This window comes from Marmota marmota, unplaced genomic scaffold (genome assembly GCF_001458135.2).
Source record: "Marmota marmota marmota unplaced genomic scaffold, marMar, whole genome shotgun sequence".
NCBI lineage: Eukaryota > Metazoa > Chordata > Mammalia > Rodentia > Sciuridae > Marmota > Marmota marmota.
The window spans coordinates 2,301,555-2,327,536 of NW_026000138.1; the positions used below are offsets into that span (position 1 = coordinate 2,301,555).

The 25,982-nt window shown below is 50.9% G+C and overlaps 1 protein-coding gene and 1 non-coding gene across 3 annotated transcripts; both read right to left on the bottom strand.

Annotated features, from left to right (window-relative positions):
* Positions 1-873: 873 nt before the first annotated feature.
* Bcl7a (BAF chromatin remodeling complex subunit BCL7A) lies at positions 874-21,440 on the bottom strand. 2 transcript variants are annotated; one of them, XM_048785555.1, is made up of 7 exons: positions 20,986-21,440; positions 20,526-20,607; positions 17,012-17,108; positions 11,261-11,428; positions 3,807-3,928; positions 1,654-1,745; positions 874-1,623 (listed from the first exon to the last, which is right to left on the bottom strand). In XM_048785555.1, the coding sequence occupies exons 3-6, from the start codon at positions 17,025-17,027 to the stop codon at positions 1,674-1,676; spliced, it is 378 nt and encodes a 125-aa protein (XP_048641512.1). In that variant the 5' UTR covers positions 17,028-17,108; positions 20,526-20,607; positions 20,986-21,440; the 3' UTR covers positions 874-1,623; positions 1,654-1,673. The 2 variants fall into 2 exon arrangements, with proteins under 2 accessions (XP_048641512.1, XP_048641511.1); XM_048785554.1 differs by having other exon boundaries at positions 874-1,745; positions 20,986-21,112.
* On the bottom strand, positions 10,890-10,962 carry Trnat-ugu. The gene has a single exon. It is a non-coding gene; the product is annotated as a tRNA-Thr (tRNA).
* Positions 21,441-25,982: the final 4,542 nt, after the last annotated feature.

Below are 25,982 nucleotides of genomic sequence, written 5' to 3' on the forward strand. Positions count from 1 at the left end.
AACAACAACAACAACAAAAAACAATAGGAGCTTCACCCTCAGAAACTCTTAGAAATTGGAACCTGGCAGACACTTCCCATGGTGGTCGGGAGAAAGATGCACATGTCACAGTGGTACCTGAATATGCACCAATTAGCCCAAACAAAAACAAAAACCCCCAACAAAACCCGAAGTCCCCCTCTCACCCCCCAGTAACACACAACTCAAAGGGAGTCAGAACTCCAGTGCAGTAAAGAAAGCTGAGGAAAAGGTTTACGGTCTGAGGAGTCCGTATGTTAATTAAGAGCAAACCAGGCCTCAAAACTCAATAGCTAGGCAGTTCATCCAAGGGGGCATCTCTGCTTTGAGAGGACCGTCCCAGCGCAGGCCGGGCACAGGGAGGGGAATTCAGTCGCTCCTTTCTAGAGGGTGTGCAAATCTTTCCAATTCCTTGGTGCCTTGTTTCTGGCCTTTAAGGCCCAACCATCAAGGCCTGATCCCTGGTGGGGACCCGACGGCATAAATGTCCTGGGAATGAGATTCCATCCAACTGTCGTCTCTGAGAGTCAGAACATTTTGCAGAAGCGAGTGGGTTTCCTCCGATTGCAATCTTGCCTCTGGGGGCTGGGGGAGGCCAAGGATGCCGGTGGGGGGCTGGTCAGAGGGCAGCAGGTTTCTATGGATTTGAAATCCAAGCAACGTCCCGTGAGAAAGTTCAGCACCAGCTGCTCCCGCTGCCCGCTCCCACCTCCTGGCCCTGCTATCGTCTTAAGGAGACAAACACGCAGTCAGCCAGAGAAGCCACTTGGTCTTCGGAGGTCCAGGAGGAAGCAGTGATGGAGGTGGTGGTGACAGTAGGGGCAAGAGGGTGGAAGTGCCAGAAAAATCTAAGGGCTTTGCATGTCCATCTGGGCTGCTGGGAACTTGGAAATACCCAGCCCCCAAGGCCCCGAGGAGGTAAGGGCATGGCCTGGACCCGAGGAGGCCAGCCCTTAAGGACTGGGCCCTGGCACCTATAATTCCTGGAGTCCTGGAGGCTGGTGCCAACCCCACCCAGGGCTCAGAGGGTGCCCAAGTCCCCCCCTTCCAAAACTGGGCCAGCTGAGGAGTGTCTACTGTCCTGCAGCTCCAGCCTGCCCACTCCACAGCAGTCCTGGGCAGGAAGGAGCAGGGCGAGGAAGGTGGTGGCCGCTGCCTCATCCGGACTGAGAGGGCACTTTGTAAAGGGAGATGCAAAATAACCAGGAAACATGCCAGAGGTCACCTCAAGGGCACAAGGCACAAAAAAAGAAAGTGGAAGGAATTGGTAGAACAGTGAAAAGCCCCCGATAGAAAAGCAAATTCCTGATGGGTACCACCCTCCAATAGCTTATATCGATAAATAGAGAAGTGGGGGAGGGAAACAGCAGCAACACAAATGTGATCTTGGCTTCTGAGACAGTGTGGACGTTCCTGAGCGGTCAGCCCGCCTCCCAGGACAGCCGCTCCGGGGTTCGGGTGTTTCGCTTCACAGCAGAGTTCTTCAGTGTCTGAGAAGTTTTGCCGTTCTGGGTTTTCTTGGATTTGCACTTGGTAAACTTGAAACGTTAGTAGTCCTGTTTGCGCCCAAGAGGAATGGCGCTCACAGCGCTTTCTAGGGTGAGCCTGCTGACGCGCCTGCCACGGAACGCGGACCGGAGGATCGAGCTCAGCGTCTACATCTCTTCGGAGTTCTGTTGAGAGGCCTCCAGCTTCATCTTTTTAGAGGGTGGCACTCCTTCCAAATCCTTGGGGGAAGAAGGAAGAACAACAGAGAGACGTGGGTTAATAAGCAGGGGAGGGATTCAGGCCCAGGAAGAAAGCGAGGGAAGGAGGAGCTGGCGGTCCCAGCCCCAGCCAGGCTTGCAGGGGAACGTCGCGACCTGGTGCTTTCAGAGCTATGCAAATACCCTCCCTGGCCCTGACGAGCTTCTCACCCCTTCACCCCACCCAGAAGGGCCAGGCTTACTTGTGAGGCACTGTCTCATCTGCAGTGAAGTGTGACGGTAATTATTTGGTACACCAGGTTCAGGTGCACCTGCCTAGGCCCTAGGCAGTCTCCCAAGGCCTAGAACCACTGTGTCACCTGGACTATTGCTCCTCCAGGACACAAGTTCCTGGCCCAGGGCAGACCCTTAACCTTTGTTAAATGTACACACACGCACATTATTCTGGGGAACAGTCTGTAATTGTCAACAAATTCCCAAGACGTCCCATGACCACCCCCCCCCCCAAAAAAAAAAGATCAAATATCTACTCACTCACCACCCAGTTACCTTGGCCACCTGAGAACACCTGAGACCAAGCTCTGGATCACACTCCTCCTAACTCACCAGTTAGGCCACTGGCATGGGAGAGAGCCCGTGGTCCTTCAGCACCTTGCAGCCCCCATTCTTTCCATCACCACCACCTTTTAGCAAGTCTCATTCATGGCCTGCCTGCCTCTCTTGCTCACCACTGCCCCAGCCATTCCTGAGCCACCACCTGCCTGGATGATGCAGTAGCCTCCGCTGCAGCCTCCCGCATGTCCCCCAACCCAGCCCAAGCACCTTCCTAAGCCATCGGCCACACAACGGGCATGAAACCTCCCAACACTTTCCCTCTGACTTCAGAACAAAATGAGACTCCTTTCCAGGGCTGAAGAGGCCAGGGGACCAGCTCCAGTGGACTCTTCCTCTCTCCTGGCCCTCGCACCCTGCCCTGGCCTCCCTTTCACTCCCCAGCCTGGCTCCTGTCCTGAGGCCGGAGCGCCCTTGGCTGCAGCTGCCTGGAAGCCTGCCATCGCTGTCATTTGCACCCTTCAAACACAATTCCTCTCGGCTCATGTGGACCCCAAGACCTCCCGACTCGTCACTCTTCGTCACATCACCCTGTGCCTCTCCCCATGCAGCACTCGGTCAGACTTTGTGTCTAATCTGTGTCTCGCTGAGCCTGGTCTTCAGCCCATGAGAGCTGTCCCGTGTCCCTGGTACCCAGCACACAGCAGTTGCTTGGTGTTAAATATGAAATACAGACACTGGGCCTGGATATGGGCTGGGCTTCAGGGTTGGAGGAGACTGTGTGAGCTTATTCTGGGGACCCTGCAGCAGGCACCGGGGACCCTGCAGCAGGCGCCGGGGACTCTGGAAGGCTTGCTCTCTTCCTCCCTGAACTATGTTTCCCTTAACTGAAGAGCATACAAACTCCACAGGGGTGTTAACCGGAGAAAGTGGGCTGTAGGGCTCCCAGGGAAGGTGGCCCTGCTCAGGTGAAGGGCCTTCTGTTTGGCAAAGCACTGAGCGAGGGTGACGGTGAGGGAGCTCGGATCTGAACCTACAGAGTTGACCTGCTCCACACTGGGAGAGAGACAGAGGAGACAGAGGAGTGGGACTCGGGCCAGATCAAATATCAGGGAGGCAGAGGGGTCTTCCCAATGCAAGGTGGGGAGGTGGGGATGGGAGGCAGCATGATTCAAGCAGATGCTGACACTTGGTTACGACCCAGCAAGGGGCCCAAGCAACGGCCTGGGCTCAGTTGCAAAGGACCCCCCAGCCTTTAGGTCTCTGAGACAAGGTGGTGCTTTTGTGGATCTGAAGCTGAGGTGGGAGGAAGGAACCCCCACCCCCCAGAGGCTCCCAGGAGCAGGACCCATGTCCTCCTCCTCTATTGCTTGGCAAAGGCACCCAGGGTGACGGTCATGGACACTGCTTGATGGATAAATGGCAGTTCCAACTGACAAAACAATGAGAAAACACCTTTTAAAGCATCCCCAACAGCCCACCAGGCTCCTGGCCGCTCTGGCTGGCCCTCTGAGGCCTCGCTCCAGGTACCTGAGAGATTGTGGACATCTCTGCCGCCAGCCCCGACTCTGCAGACGGCTGCCGTTCTACTTTCTCTGAACTGTTCATCGAGTTTTCCATCGAAGACTGTGAGTTCTGCTCATCAGAAGCGTCTGGGAGAAAAGCAAGACGACAGAAGCTGTTTTCAGATACGTGAGATGCGTCGCCAGATGGGCCAAGTACTAAAAATACCAGGAACTGGGTACTCTTGTGGCCAGCATCTTTCAGGGCTGGATGAGCTGTGGGGCTTGGGAAGCCTCCTGTTTACTTGTTAGTGAGGCTGTTCTAAGCAGGGGGGTCACAGGCTGCTCCGGGAACATCTATTAGCTGCCCTGCAGCAGGACAACCTCAGGATGCTTCTGGTGCCTGGCGCCCTCTGGTGGGCCTGACGTGCCCAACAATCATGGCTGTCCACTCCTTTCCCCTTGGGGAGGTGGCTGGCAGGGAGGCTTTGCCCCGTTTCTGTATAGAACCAGCAGTCTCGAGAGAACGGACCCTTTATAAACATTTCTCTTAATAATATGGGTGTTCCTCTGATATCAGAGTAATGACTTCGTTCAAGAAACAGAATACAGGAAAAAAAAAAACAGTTAAAATCAACCTGTCATCTCATTCAAACCACCCACAGATAGCACAAAACAACATTTTTAGAGGATTTGTTCCCATTTTTTCTAGACTGTTCCTCTACGTGTCTCTCATTTTCCTACTTCCCTGGATGGCAATCACAGAGAAGTTTTCATATCTTTACAAATTCCCTAATCACAAGAGCTTACAAGATGGCTGCCCAGCATTCCAGTTAGCAAGCCCTTATCTGAGATTCTGGCGATTTGGGTTACTTCTCATGACTCAGTCTCCCTGCTTCCCCATCCCAAATTTCTTTGGCAGTAGGAAGGTGTGTACTGGAAGAAGGAATAGAGCCTTGGGGGGCAGCAGGAGCTGTGAGTTACCTGGAATTCTGGGACCCAGGGAGGGAACAGCAAGTTCCTGCCTGAGCTGCTTCATGCAAGGTGCAGACAACAGACCATGTGGTTTGAAAAAAAAAACCCAAACCACACACACTAAAATAATACAAGGAATGCCTAAACAACCTGGACTTACTTTCTGGGGTTTCTGAGGCAGAATATAAAAATGTTCAATAGGAGAAAATCAGTCAGACTTGAACTGAAAGCCAAGAAAGCAACATGGGAACACAGAAAGAGCCAGTGGCTATTCAGGGCCCCGACTGGCTGGGGTGCAGAGGGCTAGAAAGCAGGGCTGCTAGGAATCGCAAGATCCTCCAACCTGGGTGGCCGACAGGGGATGAAGAGCTGCCATTGCCCTGTTCCTCCCCACTCCGGTAGCCCTGATCTCTTGTAGCCATGTCAGGAGGCCAGCACTAGCCCAGGTTCATGTGTGTGGTTCTGAGCTGGGTGGTTTTTTATTTTTGCACCAAGGATTGAACCCAGGAGTGCTTTACCACTGAGCAACATCCCCAGCCCATTTTTAAAATATTTTATATAGAGACAGGGTCTGGCTGAGTCATTTAGGGCCTTGCTAAGTTGCTAAGGCTGGCTTTGAACTCACAATCCTTCTGTCTCAGCCTCCTGAGCTGCTGTCAGGTGCCACCATGCCCGGCCTAGAGCTGGGCTCTCTTGTTGCTCCAAGGAAGAGTCAGGATCCACCATCATCAGGGCTGGGCTCTACCTACAACCCGGTGTGTGGAGGGACACAGGATTTGGACAACAGATCTGGGTTCAAATACTGCCCATTCTGCCTCTGCCACTGGCTGCCTGTGGGACCAGGGGCTCTCAGTCCCAGTTGCCCCCTCTGTAAAAACAAGGCTGACAGTGTCACCCTGTCAAGTGGCTGTGGATTAAATGGAATGACATGATTAGGTCCCAAACTGTCAACTAACAGATGGGAGTAACTGAAGGAATTATTTAGGGTACAGAGCCAAACGCTATAAACACCTGAAATTTCTTTGATGTTTTTAGTTTTACCTTTAAAATCCATGTTAATGGAGGTTCCTCAAAAAGTCAGCAAAAAATTAGCAAAGCACCCAGCAATTTCACTCCTAGGTATAAACCGAGAAAATCTAAACGAGGGACTCTTGACTCTTGTACATGAATGTTCACAGAAGCATTATTCATAACAGCCCCCGAGTAGAAAGAGCACAAATGTAAATGGACAGATGAATATCCAAACAAAATGTGGTCTCTCCATACAACAGAATGTTATGCAGTCATAAAAAGGAATGAAACAGTTGGGTGTAGTGGTGGATGCCTGCCATCCCAGCTCCTTGGGAGGTTGAGGCAGGAGGATTTAAGTTAGAGGTCAGTCTCAGCAATTTATTGAGGCCCCATCTCAAAATCAAACTGGAAAAAAAAAAGTTGGGGATGGAGCTGAAAGGTAGAGCTCCTGCTGGTATATGCGAGGCCCCGAGTCCAATCCCTAGTGTGCACACACACAAAAAGGCAAAAAGAAAAAGAATAAAGCACCAAAAATGCGCTATGACTTGGATGAACCTTGAAGATACGATGCTAAATGAGAGAAGCCAGACTCAAAGGACCACGTGCTGTGTGATGACATTTATATGGAGCATCCAGAACAGGCGAAGCCATTGAGACCAACAGCAGACTGCTGTTTACCAGGGAATGGGGAGAGGGAGGAATGGCAGTGATGGACTCACGGGTACAGTTTCTTTTGGGGGTGAGGAAAATGTTCTGGAACTAGATAGAGGGGATAGATAGAGGGGATGGCTGCACAACAATGTAAGTGTAATAATGTAATCAATGCCGCTGAACTTTCTTTTTTTTTGGTGGAATTGGAAATAGAACTCAAGCGTGCTCTACTACTGAGCACTTTTTTTTAAGTTGTAGTTGGACACAATACCTTTATTTATTACTTTTATGTGGTTCTGAGGATCGAACCCAGCACCTCACATGTGCTAGGCGAGTGTTCTACCACTAAGCCCCAGCCCCAGCCCATTTTTTGAGACAGGGCCTCATTCAGTTGCTGAGGCTGACCCTGAACTTGCCATCTTCCTGCCTCAGCCTCCTGAGTAGCTGGGATTACAGGTGTGTGCCACTGTGCCTGGTACCAGTGAATTCTTGTTCACTTATAAATGGTTATTATTATTTTTTAATATTCTTTAGTCACTGATGGACCTTTACTTGATTTATTTATATGTGGTGCTGAGGATCAAACCCAGGGCATCACACATGCTAGACAAGTGCTCTTCCACTGAACTAGAAACCCAACCCCACAAATGATTAATTTTTACATTTATTTCTTGATGCTGAGCACTGGACACAGGACCTCATGCATGCTAAGCAGGAGATCTACCACTGAGCTTCACCCCCAGCCATGAAATAGTAAATTTTGTGACTTTCATCTTAGTAAAATATGGAGGGGCAGAAGGATGGCTTAGAGATCATGAGGGTGGCCTTTCACCCGGCAGATTCATGCTGCCCCTATGCTGGGCAGACATATGCCCCAGCCAGAGGCCTCTCCTGAGAGCCAGGCAGAGCTGGCCGTGGCATGTTCGGGGCTGAGGGCAGCAGTCCTGTTCTCTGAGTGTGCTGGTGCTGGAACTTACCCAGGGGAAATTTTTTTCCTGGGGCCTAAATTTAGTCCAGGGAGCTTGGACATTATGTCATTCCCTGAACTCACTCAGTAGTAAACAAGTTCAAAGCAAGGTCAATATCTGGTGGCCAGCCCGTCTGGTCCCAGTGTACCCACCTGGGAAGGCCACATGGGCCTGTCCTGTGCCGGTAGAGGTGGTACAGGCTCAGTAGCCTGGGGTGGCTGGAAGAGGACCCTGGTAGGGTGCAGGGACCAAACGTGGGAGTTATGAAAGCTTTAGCCCAAAATATAACTCCCGCAACTCAGTGGCCCTTAGGACAGAGGAGACGCAGACCCCGAATATGGGGAAACAAGGCCACAGCCAGAAAGAAACCAGGAAGGCAAAGAAGCCAGGACACGGCTGTAGATGTGGTCACATGTGTCCCAGCACCCCCAGAAGTATTCTTCCCACAAAGGGTGAACACAGTGGTCTCCACAGCTGCCCAGGCCCTTCCTGCCCACTAGAGCCCCTCCCGCCTCCATGACTCCTTGCAGGGACCTGACAAGGGAGGCAACTTTTATCATCCCATTTTATAAACAAGGAAACAGGAAGTGGTATGGGAGGTGATGCTCCCTGTCCAAGGCCAGGCAGCCAGTAAATGTCAGCCTCCATGTGACCACACCACCTGTCCCAGCCCCTCTGCCTTCCACCTGCCAAGCAACCTGACCAGGAAGGTGCTGGACGCCTGGCAGGTGTGCCCTAACTGTGGGGGCTGCCGAGCGGGAACCAGAGAGGGGGCCTACATAGTGTATGTGGAAGAGCTACAGGACACTCGGCTAGGGGAATCCTCTCCTTGGGGACACTGGGCAATATCTGGAAACATTTTTGGTGTCACAGCTGGGGGTGAGGGAGCATCGAATGGGCAGAGAGCAGGGATGCTGCCCAGCGCCTTATCACGCACAGGAGGCCCCCACGGCCAGGAACTACTCGATGGTGCTAGGGCCACGAGCCCCTGCTCTAGGGGAGTCACCCTACCTACGGCCTTCCTGGAACAGATCCCAGCTGGATCTCCACATTTCAGTTCCACACATTTCCCCCACTCTTTTGGTGGGATTGGAGGTTGAACCCAGGGTCTTGTGCTTGCTAGGCAAGCGTTCTACCACTAGGCCACATGCCTAGCCCTTTTGACTTATTTGAAAATCTGCCTCAAACTTGTGATCCTCCTCCCTCAGCCTTCCAAGTAGCCAGGATCACAGGCGTGTGCCACTGAACTTTTTTGTTGTGTTGGGGATCAAACCCAGCAGGCTAGGCAAGCACCCCACCACTAAGTCACATCCCCAGCTCTACCTGTATTTTTTTTTTCTTTTGCACCAAAAATTGAACCCAGTGGGGCTTAACCATATAGAGCCACATCCACAGCCTGTTTTTTTTTTAAATTGAGACAGGGTCTCGCTAAGCTGCTTAGGGCCTCACTAAGATGCTGAGGCTGGCTTTGAACTTGCAATCTTTCTACCTCAGCCTCCTGAGCTGCTGGGATCACAGATGTGCGCCTCCATGCCCAACTAGCCATGTTCTCACTGCATGTGCCCTCTGACTACACAGTCCCACTGCCAGGTACAGGTCCTACAGATCTACTTGTACCTGGGCAAAGGTGCAAAGAGATACGTGTATGAGACTCCCTGCAGGGACCACATGTTAAAAAAGAAAAAAAAGAGAGCTGGGTGCAAGGTCAGCCTCAGCAATGTAGCGAGACTCTGTCTCAAAACAAAAACAAATGGCTGGGGACGTAGCTCCATGGTACAATGTTCCCAGGTTCAATCCCCAGTACTGCAAAAAACAAAACAGCCTTCTCAGACTTTTACTTTTTCACTTTGGAGAGATAAATGAATTCAAGAAATATCTTAATTGTCTTCTAAATCTTCAATGAGAAAAACAGTGATTGTAGGTAATACATGTTGCTTTGGCCTTGGTGTGGGAAAGGCAGCAGGGAGAGGTGGGGAGTGTGGTAATTGGAGCAGACAGCCCTACTGCCCTTCTTCCAGGAGCAGCTACTTCCCCACTCCTGCTTGTTGGTGCCCCTGGAAAAGCAGGCCCAGTATTGCCAAATATTCTGATTTTGGGAGAGAAGGTAGAAATCAATCTTAAGTGAAATTGTCCAGTTTTTAAATTCTGACATCACGTTTGAATTTAAAACAAACAATAGTCCTGGGCTTCATGGCCACCTCCACACCCCACAGGCTGGATCTAGTCTAGGACCTCTGCTCTTGTGGGACAGGAAGCAGGATGTAGCTGTGACTAAGACCTAGGAGCCAGCACACAGCCTCTCTGGGATGAGGACGAACTCTCCAGTAGGGGTGGCCCTCCTCCAGAACCTTACCAGCTGCTCGCAAGGCACACCCTGGGACGCAGGCACCTGCCCAGGGAGCTCCAGACCTGCCTGCCTAGGCCAGCCTCTGCTGTCCCTCCCTGCAGGTACCCGGAGCTGCCCTCAGCCCATTTCTCATGCCCAGGTGCACCCATCAACACATACTCTCTCCTAACACTCAAACACACCCCCCGACAGACCATCAGAACAACTGTTCAGTTTCTTGGGGTTCACAGTGGTGATTCTGTGAGAGGATGTTCTTAAGAGGCACGCTTAGGGACCAACTGCCCTATGTCTACAGATTCCTTTCACATGGTCCTAGGAAAAAAACTACAGATAAAGCAGAAAGGAAAAGAAACCCTCAAATAATAACTGCCAAATTTAGCTGGCAGATACACAGGCATGTATGATGCTATTTCCATTTTTTGGCAGGGATCGCAAAATAAACACACACACACCCCTATGAAATGCAGGTGTATACCCAATCTTCCCTTCACAATGAAACCACCTCTTACTGCTCCCTCTGCTCTTGCTCTGCCCTGGTCACCACCCTCTCCCACTGGGACAACTTCTGCAGCCTCCTCACTGGCATCCCCTCCTCCACCCTGGCATCCCCATCACCTGTTCTTAATTCTTCAGGTCCTGCCATCCAAATCTCCTGTGACTCCTGTCTCACCTGCTGTAAAAATCCAGGTGGGAACAGTGGCTTTACGAGCCCACCACTCCTGACCTCGTCCTACTGTTCCTGCCCCGCTGACTCTTCCCCAGCCATGCAGAGCCCCCTCCTGCCCGAGGGCCTTCACACTGCCTGTTCCTCTGCCAGCAAGGTTCTCCCACAACTTGCCACTCGCTCAATTTGACCCTCATCTCCTCAGTGTCACCTCAGTGAGATGCTTCCTGACCACCCTATTTAAAATCATCATACCTCCTGCCATAACTCAGTAAGACAATCTGTTCCCTTTTTCTATTTTATAATTATCCCCACACATCTTCAAATACTGGATTATCTGATTTTTTTAATTGCTGCAAAAGAATACCTGCTCCAGGAATTTCTCCTTTTTTTTTTTTCTTTTTTATTGAGGGTGGTGGTGGGGGGTACTGGGGATTGAACTCGGGGCCCTCTACCACGGTGCCACATCCCCAGCCCTGTTTTTTTTTTTTTTTTTGGTGGTGCTGGGGATTGAACCCAGGGCCTTGTGCTTACAAGGCAAGGACTCTGCCAACTGAGCTACATCTCCAGCCCTCACAGCCCTATTTTGTATTTTATGAGAGGCAGGGTCTCACTGAGTTGCTTAGGATCTCACTAAAACCCTGAGACTGGCTTTGAACTCACAATCCTCCTGCCTCAGCCTCCTGAGCTGCTGGGATTATAGGTGTGCACGACTGCACCTGGCAGCTTCAGGTGTTTTACCTTCCTTCTTCTGTCACCTGCTGGGGCTGGCTGATGGCAGGGCCTCCTTGAATACCTGTGCCCTGACTGAATGCAGGCTGGCTACAGGGAGGCCCTTCTGCACCCTAGCCATGGCAGGCACGTACCTTCAGCCCCAGGGTGCTCCTTCCCGTCAGCCTGCGCCTCATCTACTTTGGCTTCCGTGCCGTCGCTGGGCATGGCGGAGTTGGGCTCTGGTGCGGGGCTGGAGTTGCTGCTGTTCTCCTGTTTGATGGGGGAGGCGTCTGCTAGGGAGCTCTGGTTGCTGTTATCGTCTGCACAGGGTGAGAAACAGGCACAGGGTGAGATCCTGCCGGGCCGAGGAACAGCAGATTGGGGACAGTGTCAGCATCCCTTGATGCCTCAGGCCCCCCAGGCTGCTCTCCAGGGAAAGGTCTGGGCAGTTCCTCTGGAGCTGACCACCCAGGGCCACCCCACATGCCCTGTGAAACAAAGGATTATGGAAGCTGGCCCAACCTGGGTGGCCTTTACTGTGTATGGAGAGAGGGGCCTGATACATCGAATGTCTTTGGGGGACACCTGAGACCTAATTCTGGGCGGGGAAAGCCATACAGCACTGTGAAGAACACAGCATGACTGGTGAAGCAGCCTGCCAGGGCCTCCTCCAAAGTGCATCAAACCTCTGCACTGACTTCCAGGTGACCCAGAATCAAAGGGAGACAGGGACCAGGTAGCAAGAGCAGGCTACCTAGGACAAGTGCCCAATCTCATCAAGTCACTGTCATTAAAAAAAAAAAAAAAAAAAAAGAAAAAAAAAAAAANTTAGTGTATATTGTCATTGTTAATGCCATAAATGCACATGTATCTTTGCATAAGAAAGAACTTTAGATTTTCTTGCAGGGTAAATCAGGAGAACACACTTTTTTTGTTTTTGTTTTTTTTGTCTAGAATTCATAAGAGGATGCTTTTGTGTAAGAAGGGCCCCAAAGTATACTTAAAGAAAGATCCTGGGCTAGGATTGTGGCTCAGTGGTAGAGCACTCGCCTAGCATGTGCGAGGCCCTGGGTTCGATCCTCAGCATCACATAAAAATAAATAAACAAAATAAAGGTAAAGAAAAGAAAAAGGACTGAGCCGGGCATGATGGTGGTACATGCCTGTAACCCCAGGTGCTCAGGAAGCTGAGGCAGGAGGATGGCCAAGTTGGAGATCAGCCTCAACAATTTAGCAAGGCCCTAACAGATAACTGTCTCCAAATTGAAAATAAAACAGGCTGGGGATGTGGCTCAGTAGTTAAACACTTTAGGTGTGACATGGTATAGGGGTGAAGTTCTTGCCTAGTAGCAACCTGGCATCCATCCCCAGCACATCTCTCCCTCTCTTTCTTTCTTTCTCTCTTTCACATACACACACACATACCAAGGAGAAGCAGGGGATATTATTACAGATTTACAGATTAAAGAAACCTAAGAGACTTTAAGACTAAATATGATATATGGAAATTATTTGGATTCGGTTTGGAATGTGCCAGCTGTAACCCATTTTGGGACAATTGGGGAATTTGAATATGGCCTGGATTTTAAAAGCTATTAAGGTATTATTGTTAATTTTGTTAGCAGTGATAATGGCACAGCAGGCAGAGAGAATGTCACTCCTTGGCAATGTGTTCTGAAATGTGTAGGTACAGACTCCAACATCGTGATGCACGGAAATTGACTTGAAAATGCATTAGCACAGGCTGCAGACAACCATCACGGCTCCCAGAACTTCACATACAAGAGCTGTTTTTTAAAAAAATATGTAAATGATACGTCAATTAAGAAACTTAACACATTAAAAAAATTGATGCGGCAAATATGGGCTGGTGCTCATAAAAACCAAGGAGGGGGCTCATGGGGGCCATCACGTTACTTTCTCTTCTATGCTCTACAATGAAACTTTTCATAATAAAAAGGAAAAAGCAATGGGAGGTAACTGGGCAGTTACATTAGTGGTCAGGTGGTGGCAGAGCTGGGGGGTGCCAGGGCACATCTCCCCTTGATTTCAAAAATAACACCATAATCTGACACTGCCTTTCTGGACCATGCTACACTCCGGGCCAAGGCCAATTTTGTGAAAGTGAGTGTGGGGGGCAGCAAAGCACTCTGATAGTCCTGGGCACCTACAATGAGACAGGCACTGGGCAAGAGCACTTAGTTGCCTGTTTTTGAGATAGGGTCTTGCTATGAGGCCCAGGCTGGCCTCAAACTCCTGGGCTCAAGTGATCCTCCTGCCTCAGCCTCCCAAGCAGCAGGGATTACAGTTGTGCGCCAATGGACATAGCCATGGGGATTAATCCTCTCAACAACCTACCAGGTAGTCAATGTTGCCATGTTTACTGTATGGAGGGGGAAACTGAGGCTCAGAGCGGCAGACACACTGGTTTAGGCTGGTCTACCCAATTCCTAGTTCTGTTTCTCTTGTCTACTCAACATGCTGCAGAGGTGCCAGGCAATCACACAGCCCAGCTGGGTTAAACTGGATCTTTCTTTTTCTTTTCTTTACCTTTATTTTGTTTATTTATTTTTATGTGATGCTGAGGATCGAACCCAGGGCCTCGCACATGCTAGGCGAGTGCTCTACCACTGAGCCACAATCCTAGCCCAGGATCTTTCTTTAAGTATACTTTGGGGCCCTTCTTACACAAAAGCATCCTCTTATGAATTCTAGACAAAAAAAACAAAAACAAAAAAAGTGTGTTCTCCTGATTTACCCTGCAAGAAAATCTAAAGTTCTTTCTTATGCAAAGATACATGTGCATTTATGGCATTAACAATGACAATATACACTAATGCTTAACGAGCTAGCTGCAGAAACTGGCATGGAACTTGGTAATAGCAGGACTCTGATACCTGGACCCACTTTAGTGGAATCCTGGGGACCAAAGAGCTCAGCGCTGATGACCCCCCCAAAGCATTGTGGAACACCTGTAGGGCCCATGTCTCCCATGTCTCTCCCTTGGCCTTCACACCTGTCTTGTTGTACGTGCCCTAGAATGGAAAGGATGCAAGAAGGTGGACGTGGTGCTCACATCCTGGGAGCTCCTCCACTCAGCATTCTGGATTTCTGCATTAGTTCAGGCTATGAGCCTGGATTCTGCCCGTGAAGGACCTCAAATGTCAGCACTGGGATGAGATGTTACAAATTTTCCAACTTCAAGTTAGGCAAGTCACTTCATCTCTCTGAGCCTTAGTTTATTCATCTGTAAAATGGGACTTTTTATTAGATTCAAATGAGGTAATGCTCGAAAACAGGGCTGGCATGATGCTTGGCACGCCTTGATGATTTGGTAAGTGGTAGCTGTTAACGTGCCAAGGCTTGAGAGAGACTATCATTTAAATCCTCACAATGAGTTTATGAAGCAGGCACCACCATCCACTTTCTACAGATTAAAATGAGACAAACCCCAAGGCCAGAGGAATACCACAGTCCAGCCTGAATCTTGGGTAAGGCTGGCTTCTTGGGTTCCTGAGGGAGGGGCTGCTGGGCGATGCCTGGGAACGAAGTCACGTCCCAGCTCAAAGGTCCATTTTTGAAAAGGAAATGAATCTTGACTATGATGACGTGGATACTTGTGGGGCTTTCTTGACATGTTAATGGGCAGTGAAACCCCATGTGCCTTTCTGAAGCCAGGTTTTCCAAAAAAGCAAGCCTTCCTGGGACCTGGAGCCAGGGATTGGGTCTTCCAGACTTCTTTCCCCAGAACAAGACAGGTGTGGGGGTCTAAGGCCTTAGAAACTCCAGTGAACTCCTCTTCCATTTACTTACTTAGTTATTTCTCTGATGCTACTTGCTATACAAAAGGTTTGGGATGGACAAAAGTACAGACATTGAAATCAAAATCGAGAGGTGGATGGCAGTAGGGGTGGCAGGCACTATGACCCCGCGGGCCAGCCAGGTGACAAGAATGAGGCGAACCTGGTGGGCCAGAGTCCCATCCTCCCTACAGAACAACTGCTCCTGCTCAGCTGGCCACTCCCAGGGTTCTAGATCTGACTCCACAAAGGATGGTAATAGAGCAGATTTCCTGACTTATAAATATTAAAGGCTGCTCTAGTTTGGATCTCAAATGTCCCCAAGGGCCTACATATGAAAAGCTAAGTCCCTATCACAGCATGATTGGGAGGCGGTAGAAACTTTAATGTGGGGCCTGGTGGAAGGCGGACGTGCCCTTGAAGGTGACCGTGGGACCTCAGCCCCTTCCTCTTCTTCTTTTCCACTCCCCTCTCCACACACACACATCTTAGCTACAAGGTGAGCAGTTTTGTTCGACTTTTGCTGCGATGTGCTATCTTGCCACAGGTTCAGAAACAATGCCTGTGGACACTCAAGCCTTTGAAACTGTGAGCTAAGAGAAACCTTTCCTCTGTTTAAGTTTATTAACTCAGGAATTTTGTTATAGTAACAGAAGCTGGCTAACGTAGAAGCTAACTCAGTTTTGTAAAAACTTCACACTTGAATCTCTGAGAACATTTTTCTTGTGGGGTTGGGACAATCAGGAGGGGACACAAGGAAGCCCACTGGCACTAGTTGGAAACTATCTGGGGTTTTGACGTGGGCTGCTTACATGGGAGTATACTGTTTGTGAACATTTCACAGAGCTATATGCTTAGGATTTGAATTCCGCCCCCCCCCCCCCGCAATAAAAGGTAAAAAGAGAAACAAACACCAACAAGGTGTGAAAACGAGAACCTGGGTAAATCACATTTCAGCCTGGATTTGATACATGGGACACAGGTTACAACTTTTTTTTTTTGGGGTACTAGGGATTGAACCCAGGGACACTTTACCACTGAGCCACATCCCCAGCCCTTTTAATTTTTTATTCTGAAACGGGGTCTAGCTAAATTGCCAAGACTAGCCTCAAACTTGAGATCCTCCTGCTTCAACCTCCCAGTCACTGGGATTATAGGTGTGTGATTGCTGGATGCCCAGCTCAAGTTACAACTTTTGAAATTAGATAGCAAGAAACTGAATGCGGTGGCACACCCCTGTGATCCCAGCAACTTGGGAGGCTGAGGCAGGAGGATTGAAAATTCAAAGTCACCTTCAGCAACTTAGCAAGGCTCTAAGCAACTTAGTAAAACCCTGTATCAAAAAATCAAAAGGGGGTGTTGAGGTTGTGGTTCAGCAATAGGGCGCTCACTCTGCATGTGGGAGACCCTGGGTTCGATCCTCAGCACCACGTACAAATCAATAAAGAGGGGCTAAGGCTGTAGTTCAGTTATAGAGTGCCCGCCTCACTCGTGTGAGGCACTGGGTTCGATCCTCAGCACCACATAAAAATAAATAAAGATATTTTTAAAAAATCAATAAGGAAAATTAAGGTACTGTGTCCAACTAAAAGAAATAAACATTTTTAAAATAAATAAATAAATAAAAGGGGACTAGGGATGTGGCTCAGTGGTTAAGTGCTCCTGGGTTCAATCTCTGGTACCAAAAAAAGAAAGAAATCCATTCTGGAGCTTCCTAGTAGCAAAACAAAATGGGAAAAAGAAAATACAGTCATTTATATGGTCAGCCAGACCCAGGAAGGAAAAAGAAACATATACTCCTCCCCCCAACTCCTCCTGGGCATACTGGGCTATAGAAACAGCGGTGAGGTTTCTGGTCACAGCGGGAGGAGAGGGTCTTATTTTTGTCTCTGGTTTATTTTGCTTTCTGGCTTGGTGCACTGGGGATAGGAACTTCCTCTTCTCTACAGAGCCTTCTCCTTGGCACAGAGGCCTCTTGGTCCTGCCCATCATCCTACCCCTTGCCTGGAATGTGAACAAACCTGCTAGAGAAACAAAAACACAACTGAGCGCTTCCCAAGGCCCAGGGACCTGGCAGCTGAGGCAGCGGCTGTGGGGAGCTCACCGTGCATGTCCATCATCCCCGGGGAGGAGCTGTTCTCTGGGGTGGTGACCTCGGAGCCACACTTCTCGTCTTTGCCTTTTTTCTTATTCTTGTTTTTCTGGAGGGGAAAATGGAGCAGAACCAAGTCACTGAATCACATGTGAGGACACATGCGCGAGCGACCCCGGGGAGTGCTATGAATGTTTTATTCCATTCCATCAACCTGGAGCCCCAAACTTCTGCAGGGTTTTCTTTGGTCTGCATTTAAGTGTGTCCCCCTAAAAGCCAAGCTCTGGGCCTCCTCCGCTTTGGAATCAAAGAAGGGAGATGGCCGCAGCTGGCCTAGGTGCAGCACCCTGGGAAATAATCCCTTCTCTGTGGAGGGATCACTAGTGGTCAAGCAAACACTGCGGCTGGCAGCAATGGTCTCTGCCTCTAGGAAGACTGGCAGGTGCCAGGTGAGGCCAGGTGAGGCCAAGTGAACCCCGGAAGGCAGGGGTCACTGATTCTCAGTAGTTTCAGTTCCCCAGGGGCTGCCTTTCTCCAAGTGTAGGGAAAGAGCAAAACCCCAGAGCAAAAACCCATGCTACTCCGTTCTAGTTTTCAGTGTCGCGATGGATCCCAGGACCTCAGGCACGTTAGGCAAGAGCTCTACCACTGAGCTGCACCCCCAGCCCCCAGTTTTCACCACAGGAACAGAATCATGTTGGAAACTACCTGTATCCATCAGTCAGAGACTCATTAAATAAATAAGGTATACAATGTAACAACTACAGAGAATATGGCCGCTTCCCCTGTACTAATAGGGGGCCATCTGCAAGAATATTAACCTATGAAAATATTTCAGTATTTCTAAGATGTATAAAAGAAAGGTATGGAACATGTGAATTTCTCACCAATGGTGAGAAAGGGACAAACATGGGTGTTTCTATGTGGTTTGTAAGCTCAGGCTCCCTCTGGAAGGATAAAAACAAACTGGGAACACTCCAGGGAAGAGAAGTGGGGTGAGGGTGCATTCGAGGAGGACAGGCATATCATAAGGAGAGCCATGTTAGGGCTGGGGCTGTAGCTCAGTGGCAGAGTGCTTGCCTTGCATGTGTGAGGCACTGGGTTCAATCCTCAGCACCACATAAAAATAAACAAAATAAAGGCATGCTGTCCATCTAAACAAAAAAAAAAAAAAGCCATGGTAAAGTGTAATAATACAGGCTGGGGATATAGCTCAGTTGATAGAGGGCTTGCTTTGCATGCACAAGGCCCTGGGTTCAATTCCCAGCGCCACAACAGAAAAAAAAAAAAAGTATAAATACACAAATGCTCAGAGATGGAAAATAGACTGGTGGTTACCAGGGATGCAGGGAGTGGGGAACAGGGAGTGAGTGATCACGAGTATGAATGTTCTTTCTGGGGTGATACAAATGTTCTGGAATTGTAGTGGTAGTGGTTGCACAACCAGGGATATACCAACACTGAAGTGCACTCTTTGAAAGAGTGAAGAATGTGGGGCACAGCTCCATGGTGGAGCGCTTGCCTGGCACTTATGAGGCCCTGGGTTTGATCCCTAGAACTGCAAGATTGAAGTAAATTTTGCAGGGAGCCATGATGCACGCCTGTAATCCCAGCAGCTCGGGAGGCAGAGGTAGGAAGATCATGAGTTCAAAGGCAGCCTCGGCAACTTAGCGAGATACTAAGCAACTCAGAGACCCTGTTTCTACATAAAATACAAAAAAGGTCTGGGGCTGGGGCTCAGTGGGTAAGCGCCCCTGGGTTCAATCCTCTGTACCAATAAATAAATAAATAAATTTTATAGTATGTAAACTGCCTTAATTTAAAAACATTTTAAAGTAACATTTGGATTTTTGAAACATTTTACATATTTGTAAGAATGAAAACTTCCAGAGTTCTGAAGTTTAAAAAATGGTATTACTGTATACTAATTGGGTATTATTTAAAGCAATCAGGAGCTAATCACCCACAATGCAGATTCCCCAGCTCTAACCTCAGAGATTCTGATTTTGTTGTCTGGGGCGGGGTCCAAGAATCTGCATTTTTAATCAAGATGCTCAGCCAGGCTGGGAACCTTGGCCCCACAGGGAAAGGGGCGGGTGAACTGCGCGTCACATCTCAGACAGGGAAAGGCATGGTGCTTCCGGAGCTGATACCTCGTGTGTGCTCAGTGAGAAACCCAGGAACTGGACAGCAAAGCCCCACTACACAGAGGAGGGAGTGGAGTCCCCACAGGGTGGGGCAACCAGTCCAGCCTCAAAGATTAAGCAGGGCTTCTCTGCCTGACTGCGAGTCCAGCACTCTTGGCCCAGCCTGGAGCTGCCCCGTCCTTCTGATGGCCCCTCTATTCCATTTTCTCCTTGATCATATTCCACTTGGCACTTCCCTAATGTCTGTTTCATGCTATTCTATAATTATCTTCCCCCAATGAGATTAGAAATTCCTTGAAAGCAGGGACCACATCTTCTCAAAAGCAGCCGGCGTTTCTACACCACTTAATGACGAGCGAGGACCAGGCACGGGCCAGAGCCAAGAGCCGCCTCCAGGAGCTGGGCTACCCTGCTCTTCCTCTGGAGACTTGCAGAGGACCAAGTCTCAGTCCCTCCTCTAGGAGCCCAGGACAGAACCAGGAGGGAAGACAAATATCGAAGCCCTCAGCCCCACACTGACCCCCCTGGGGCAAGCTTGCCAAACAGCACCAACATGGTGTCTAAGCCCTTTTAGCAGGTGACTGGCATCAAAGCTAGGAAGCTGGGAAACCCTGTTTGCAATGCCTGGCAGCTGCCTGCTGTGGATCCCTCAGGATCCAGCAAAGCCACCCAAGCTCCCTCGAGATGTCTCAGGAGACATAGTCCCATCCCGCTTAACTCCTCCCAAGAGCCCAGGCAACCCTGCACCAAGCTTTCTCACTCCTAGGGCCACCTGTCACCAGCAGCTGCAATGAGCAGAAGGCTCCCAGGAGCAGGCAGCATGTACTTTGGAGTCAGACAGACCTGAACTCCATCCTTGGCTCAGACACTAGCTGTGTAACTCTGGGGAAGTGACTTCACCTCTCTGAGCACGTGTCCTCAATTGTATAGAGATTTTAAAAGTTCAATTCCACAAGTTCAGTATGAAAAGTAAATGAAATAATAAGGTGAAGCATAAGCTCAGGGCCCAGCAGATGTTAAATGCTCAGGACCACAGTGTAGGGAGGGTGGGAGTGGCTGTGGATACCACTGTCCCCACCCCCAAACCATGGTGCCCTGGACCTGGGGAGGGAGCAGCCTTGTACTAGCTGTGTCTCCACTGGCAAACCATGGGGCTCTCAGTACAGAAGACACAACTTGCAGGGGACACTCCTGCCACTCTGGGGCTGAACTATGGAGGAAGGCAGGGACACAGGTCCAGCAGCCTCTCTGGGTTTCAGCTGGGTCCCTGTATTGCAGGTTCCCTTGGCTCTGGGAACAGCAGCAGATAGGCCCTCTCCCCACAGTGGGAGGAGCACAGACTGGCAGCCCCACCCCTGAGGCCAACCCCGAATACTCACATCATCAACTTTCGGCTCTGTCACAGGGACCCATTTGTAGATTCGTAGGGATGTGTCACCAACAGTCACCCACTTCTTCTCCCTGTGGAGGATGAGGAAGAGCCCATCATTAAGGCGGCTTGGAGCAGGAACCTGCTCATCCCTGTGGCAGGGTACAAGTCACACTCCTTGGAACGGTAAGGGAACAATCCCTGATGGCACAGAGGTGGCCTTGACCCCCAGCTCTGCCCTTTGATAGCTGGGGACCCTTGGCAAGTCACATCACTAAGGTAAGCCTCATCCTGCCCTCCTGAGAGCAGAAAGCACAGTGGCCCCCGTCCTCTCCCGCCATCTGCCTCTTGGAACAGCTCAGAGGCTCTAGAGAGCAGCTTCCTGGACAGAAAGGGTGCCCTCAGGGGTGACGCTGGGGGGCCATGAAGGGCAGAGCCTGGCCTTGTGGGGAGCATCTCTGTGCCCCTACCTTCAAGGTTCTTCTGCCCTGTCTGCCAGGCTACCACCCTCTGAACTCTGAAGGACAGAATCCAGGCCTCCAGCTGCAAGAGGCAGGTTTCCAGATGAGGAGAAAATTATAAGCCACAAGAAGGAAAAGGGGTGGTAATATTACTGCCCTCTCCACCACCACCATCCTGCTCTGCGCCATCGCCACTTTCTAGATCATTGCTGCTGCCACAGAACTTCCGTCAGACTGTGTCACTTCCTGCCCCACTTACTCAGAGCCACACACCTAGGGGGACAGAGGCTCAGGGACAGCTTCAGGAATGGAGCTTGGGTCTGAACTCTGATATTCTGGCCTTCAGCTCTGCCATCTCAGAGAAGTGGGAAGTCACTGAGGATCTGTTGAGGGCCTGGCGAGGAACCTGGCTGATTCTGGGGACTCATGGGAAGCCCTTGGGGCCAGAGGCACATCTGGCACAGGTGGTAGAGCCTCCAGGGACCCTCAGTAACTTCAATGATAACAGTTCCACTGGAACTGAAAATTACATGTGGTACGAGGACCTTCTTGAGTTGCCTGACACATTGTTTTTGGCCTTTCTACCCAAGCTCACCCCTGGGTCTTCCCCTCTGTGGGTGCAGGGCCCATGCACACTCAAAACCAGCTAACCAAAACCACAGACACCTACACCCCCGACCTCTGCCTGCGCGGGTCCTGCAGGAGGAAGCTAGGGCTTGGCTTTTATTATACTACTGACCACTTCTAGGGCCTTCTATGTGTTAAGCACCAGACATACTTTCTCTAATCTCTACAAAACCTTGGGTATCAGGAAGTGGTTCATGCCCCATCTGACAGAGAAACCAAGGCATGGAGAGGAAACTCATTCTCTCCACAGCCAGTGTCCAAACCCCTGGAGCCATGCTGCTTTTTGGAACAGTCTGTGAGGCCGCCACCCTCATCCCTCTTACCAGGCAGAACAGACAGGTCAGCACGATCCCAATCTTTTGCCACCTCCATTCCAAATAATCAGAGGGTACCTGAAGGGACAAGGATGTTTCCAGAAACACCCTCTGTGGTAAGGAGAGCCACAATCATAATGGCCACTGTGCACCGAGGGCCTGGCCCATGTGAGGCTTCACACCAAGCACTTTAGACTCTTGGCCAGAGATTCCCAAAAGGTGGAAAAAGGGACCACTGTCACCACATTTTGTAGGTGGAAAAACAGGAAGCCCAGAGACCCCTCTGCTGAGTCCCCAAGTTATCAGAGAGACAGGAAGCTGTTCTCCTGGCAGTGGACACGGAGCGGGCTCCTGGACAGAAGCAGGAGTGTGGAGAACCTCACTGGGCACTGGGGCTCCACCAGCCACTTCCCAGGGAGAGGGGCCTGGAACTCAGGTGTAAGCTATGGAAGGAGCTCTTAGGAGGACAAAACGGGACTTCACAAACACGTGGGACAGGAGCCCAGGCTCAGGGGAGCAGCTGAGATTTCCCATACTGCCGCCCAAACCCATTACCCCAGGACACAAGGCCCCTCCCCAATGAGGGTACTAGGCTGTTCCCACCACCTCACAGCCAGGGTGACAAACGAGCAGCTAACAGACATGTTTTGTTTGGCCTGCCGAGTACTTTTAAAAATTTGAATCGATTGCCAAACTTAAAAAAAAAACCCCACATAAAAAAATCCAGACTTCTGGCTACTCTCAAAAACTTGATCTGGACCCACATGCCCCGAGGCATGCCAGCTTGCTCCAGATGGCACGATGTAGCTCACTCACCCCCCCAACTCCCACCACCTGTAGGCACTGGGGCCGGGATTCAACATGACCGCAGGGCCGTACCCCAACCTAGCTATGAAACTGCCCCTCATAACAATAGACTGGGCTCAAGGAGCAAAAGCATGTGAGGTCTCCCCCACATTAGGAACATACCCCCGGGCTCCTATATAAACTATAAGAAGTACCCATCCTGGATTCTCTAGGCCAAGGCCAAGTTCCAGTGTTCTCCTTGGTCCAAAAGTAAGGGCTGGCCAAGGAGACCATCTGGGGATTGCCCCCCACCCAAGGGGACCCTCTAAAGAGAGCTCTCTCTCCCTCACTTTGTATCCATGCCCAGGGTTGGTTCTGACACCTTAGTCCAGGCCTCATCCAAACTAGGCGCAGGTCCACTTTACCTGCTTGTTCTGGCAGGAAGGAAGGTAGGTAGCTGGGACAAAACCCCTAAGGAGTCAAATGAGGCCCCAGGCTCAAACTCAGGTCTCTTCCAGAGACAGGTAAACAGGCCTCAGTCTTCATAGCAACTCGCTGAGGGAAGCCTGCAAGTGCTGAGCCGTCCCAGGTCTACGCTCACCTTGCAGCTCAAGCCTTTGCCTCCCAACCCATGACGCCCCTTCCCCACCTCTTCTCCACCCACACTGGGCCTCATACCCCTGGCCCAGTTTGCCCAAACAGAGACCCACCATTTTGCTTTTACTTCAGCCATCTTCTGGCCTCACACTCCATAGCCTTCCTTCCTAGGACAGCAGATAGAAAGGAGGCCACTGCTAGCTGCTGGCTTCTTCTGCAGGGGCAGGAGAAGGGTGGGCCTGGCAGGGGAGGAGGTGTGGATTTTGAGGGTCACTGATGCTGAGAAGAAATTCCCCCCTAGGTTTAAGCACTGACAGGTATGCCAGACAACTTGCTGTCCTCTGGATGAAATGCAGGACACACGCTGGGGGTGCAGCTCAGCAGTAGAGCATGTGCTCAGCATGCGTGAGGCCCTGGGTTCCTTCCCCAGCTCTACAAACAGATGAACACAGGCTTCCTAGTTACATCTGAACTTCAGAAAAATGGATAATTTCTTGATATAAGCATATCCCAAATTTTGTGTTGAATACACTTACATTAAAAATATTCTATTTGTTTTGGGGTGGGGGGGGTACCAGGAATTGAACCCAGGGGCTTACACATGCTAAGTATGTGCTCTACCACCCAGCCTCCCCCCACCCAGCAGAAACATTTATTTTTAAAAATTATTTTGTTGTTTATCTGAAATACAAATTTAACTGGGTGTTCTATATTTGCTAAATCTGGCAACTCTCCCTCCTAGCCAGTGGTGAAATGCATGGTTGGTGGCCAGTTAATAAACAACCCAAAAGCCTCTAGGGCTAACTGGAAGACCCATTCTAAAGGCTCAGCAAAGCCATATTCAGCTTCTCAGGGGTCGTTGGAGAAACCTGGGCAATGAGACCATGCTTTCTGCTTATAAGAGGAAAAGGGGGGAGGTGCAAAATTCAAGTTTCTACAAAGTCCACTTTATAATAAGGACAACATTCACAAGTGCTCCTGTGAGCAGGACAATGTGCTTTTGGAGACATGACCTTAACCACCTCCAACAGACCCAGGATGGGAGAGAGCCACTGAGCCCCTTGTTGCCGGGGTTAGAGAACTGAGTTACATGGACTGCCCAAGGTCACAGCAAAGAAGTGAAGCAGAAGCTCAACCAGGAGGTCCCAAAGCCAGAGGTCTGTAGAGGACTCGAGGTGCTGTTTCCTGAAACACAGGAACGGACTCTGACAGATTCCCCCTCCCTATGGAGGTGTCTGGCCAGGACAGAGAGGCCGGCTGCTCTGGAGTCTCCCGGGTAGAAAGCCCCAACCCTCCATCTGCCCTCCCTGCAGAGCAGCTGGCAGCCCTGGCTGCAGCTGTCACTGGGTGCAGGAGCCTGGGCAGGGCTGAGAACCCGGGGCAGGAGGCCCCACCACGCCTCCAGGAGCTGAGAAGGGCAGCTTGTTTGGTCCCTTTCTACCCTCCAGGCTGGTGACATCCAGAAGGGACATAGGCCCAAACACCAGCTCTTTCTTTGCACAGGGGCTGAGGCAGGGAAGGAGGTGACTCCAGCCTTTCCACTGGGAGTCCCACAGGAGAGAAGGTTATGGGTTGTTTTCCTGTCTGTGTTTTGGCCTGCAGCTGTTTCTGCCATTTTTAAATGGCTCCAATTGGGCACTGGGCGCCCTGCGCGGCAGGGGAGCTCCCGCCGGCACCCAAGACTTGGATCTCAACTTTGGAAAGCCTCTCCTTCTCACGGTTGTGAAAATTCTTTGTCCCATTGGAGCCAAACCCAGCCCACGGCCGGGCATCCAGCCATCCGCAGACGGCCCTTTCCATAGGAGGCCCGGGAGCACGTGGACTTTATTGATTTTCCCCTTGCCTTTTTGTTGGGTTTGACTCAGAAAGGACAGCTAACTTGTGACACCACCTGACCGGAGGCTCGCCCCCAGTGGTTTTTAGAGACCAAGGCGTTACTCAAAGAAATGACACCCCCAAATATAAACAGAGCCTGCCGTGGGGCCTGGTCAGGCTCTAGAATTTTAATAAAAGGTCAGGATAAGCCCGCGGGCGCTGACACTCAGGGACACCGTCGCGGCTGCTCCTCTCCCTCCCGGACTCTGGTGAAGCCGTGGGAAAAACATAATAAAGTTGAAATCACGGAGCGGGGAGTTTTCAACAAGTCCAGTGCAACCTGGCGATCTGCTCGCGCCTCAGGCCTGGCCCTGGGGTCGCTTCCGAACCAGACCCTGCCGAGGCCATGAAAATGTGCCAACCCACTGATTATAACGAGGCCACGCCGGACACGATCTAATTTGAGCTTGAAAAACACGCCCGGCCCACGCCGAATCTTGCTGTTCTCCAGCGCGGAGAACAAAAACAACGGCTCTCCCCGCAAAACAAACACGAGCTCCGGGTCGGGGAAGGGCAGACGCGGCCCAGAACCGGTTTCTGGCTCCGAATATGAGCCGGCCCGCGCCCCCCGCGCTCTGGGCGCAGCGCAGAGCCGGGTGGGTCGTAGGTGCCCCGCGCCCCGCGGCCGCCCGCGCCGCTGCCTCCCGGCGCTCGCCCCCATCTTTCTTCCTCGCCAAGAGCCCTCGCTCCAGGCAGCCCAAAGCGCTAAATTTAAACGGCTCGCGCTCCGCAAACTCCGCAGACTCGAGGGCGCCGGGCCTGGGAGGCGGGGAGCGGGCGGGCGGGCGAGCTGGGAGGGCAGGAGGG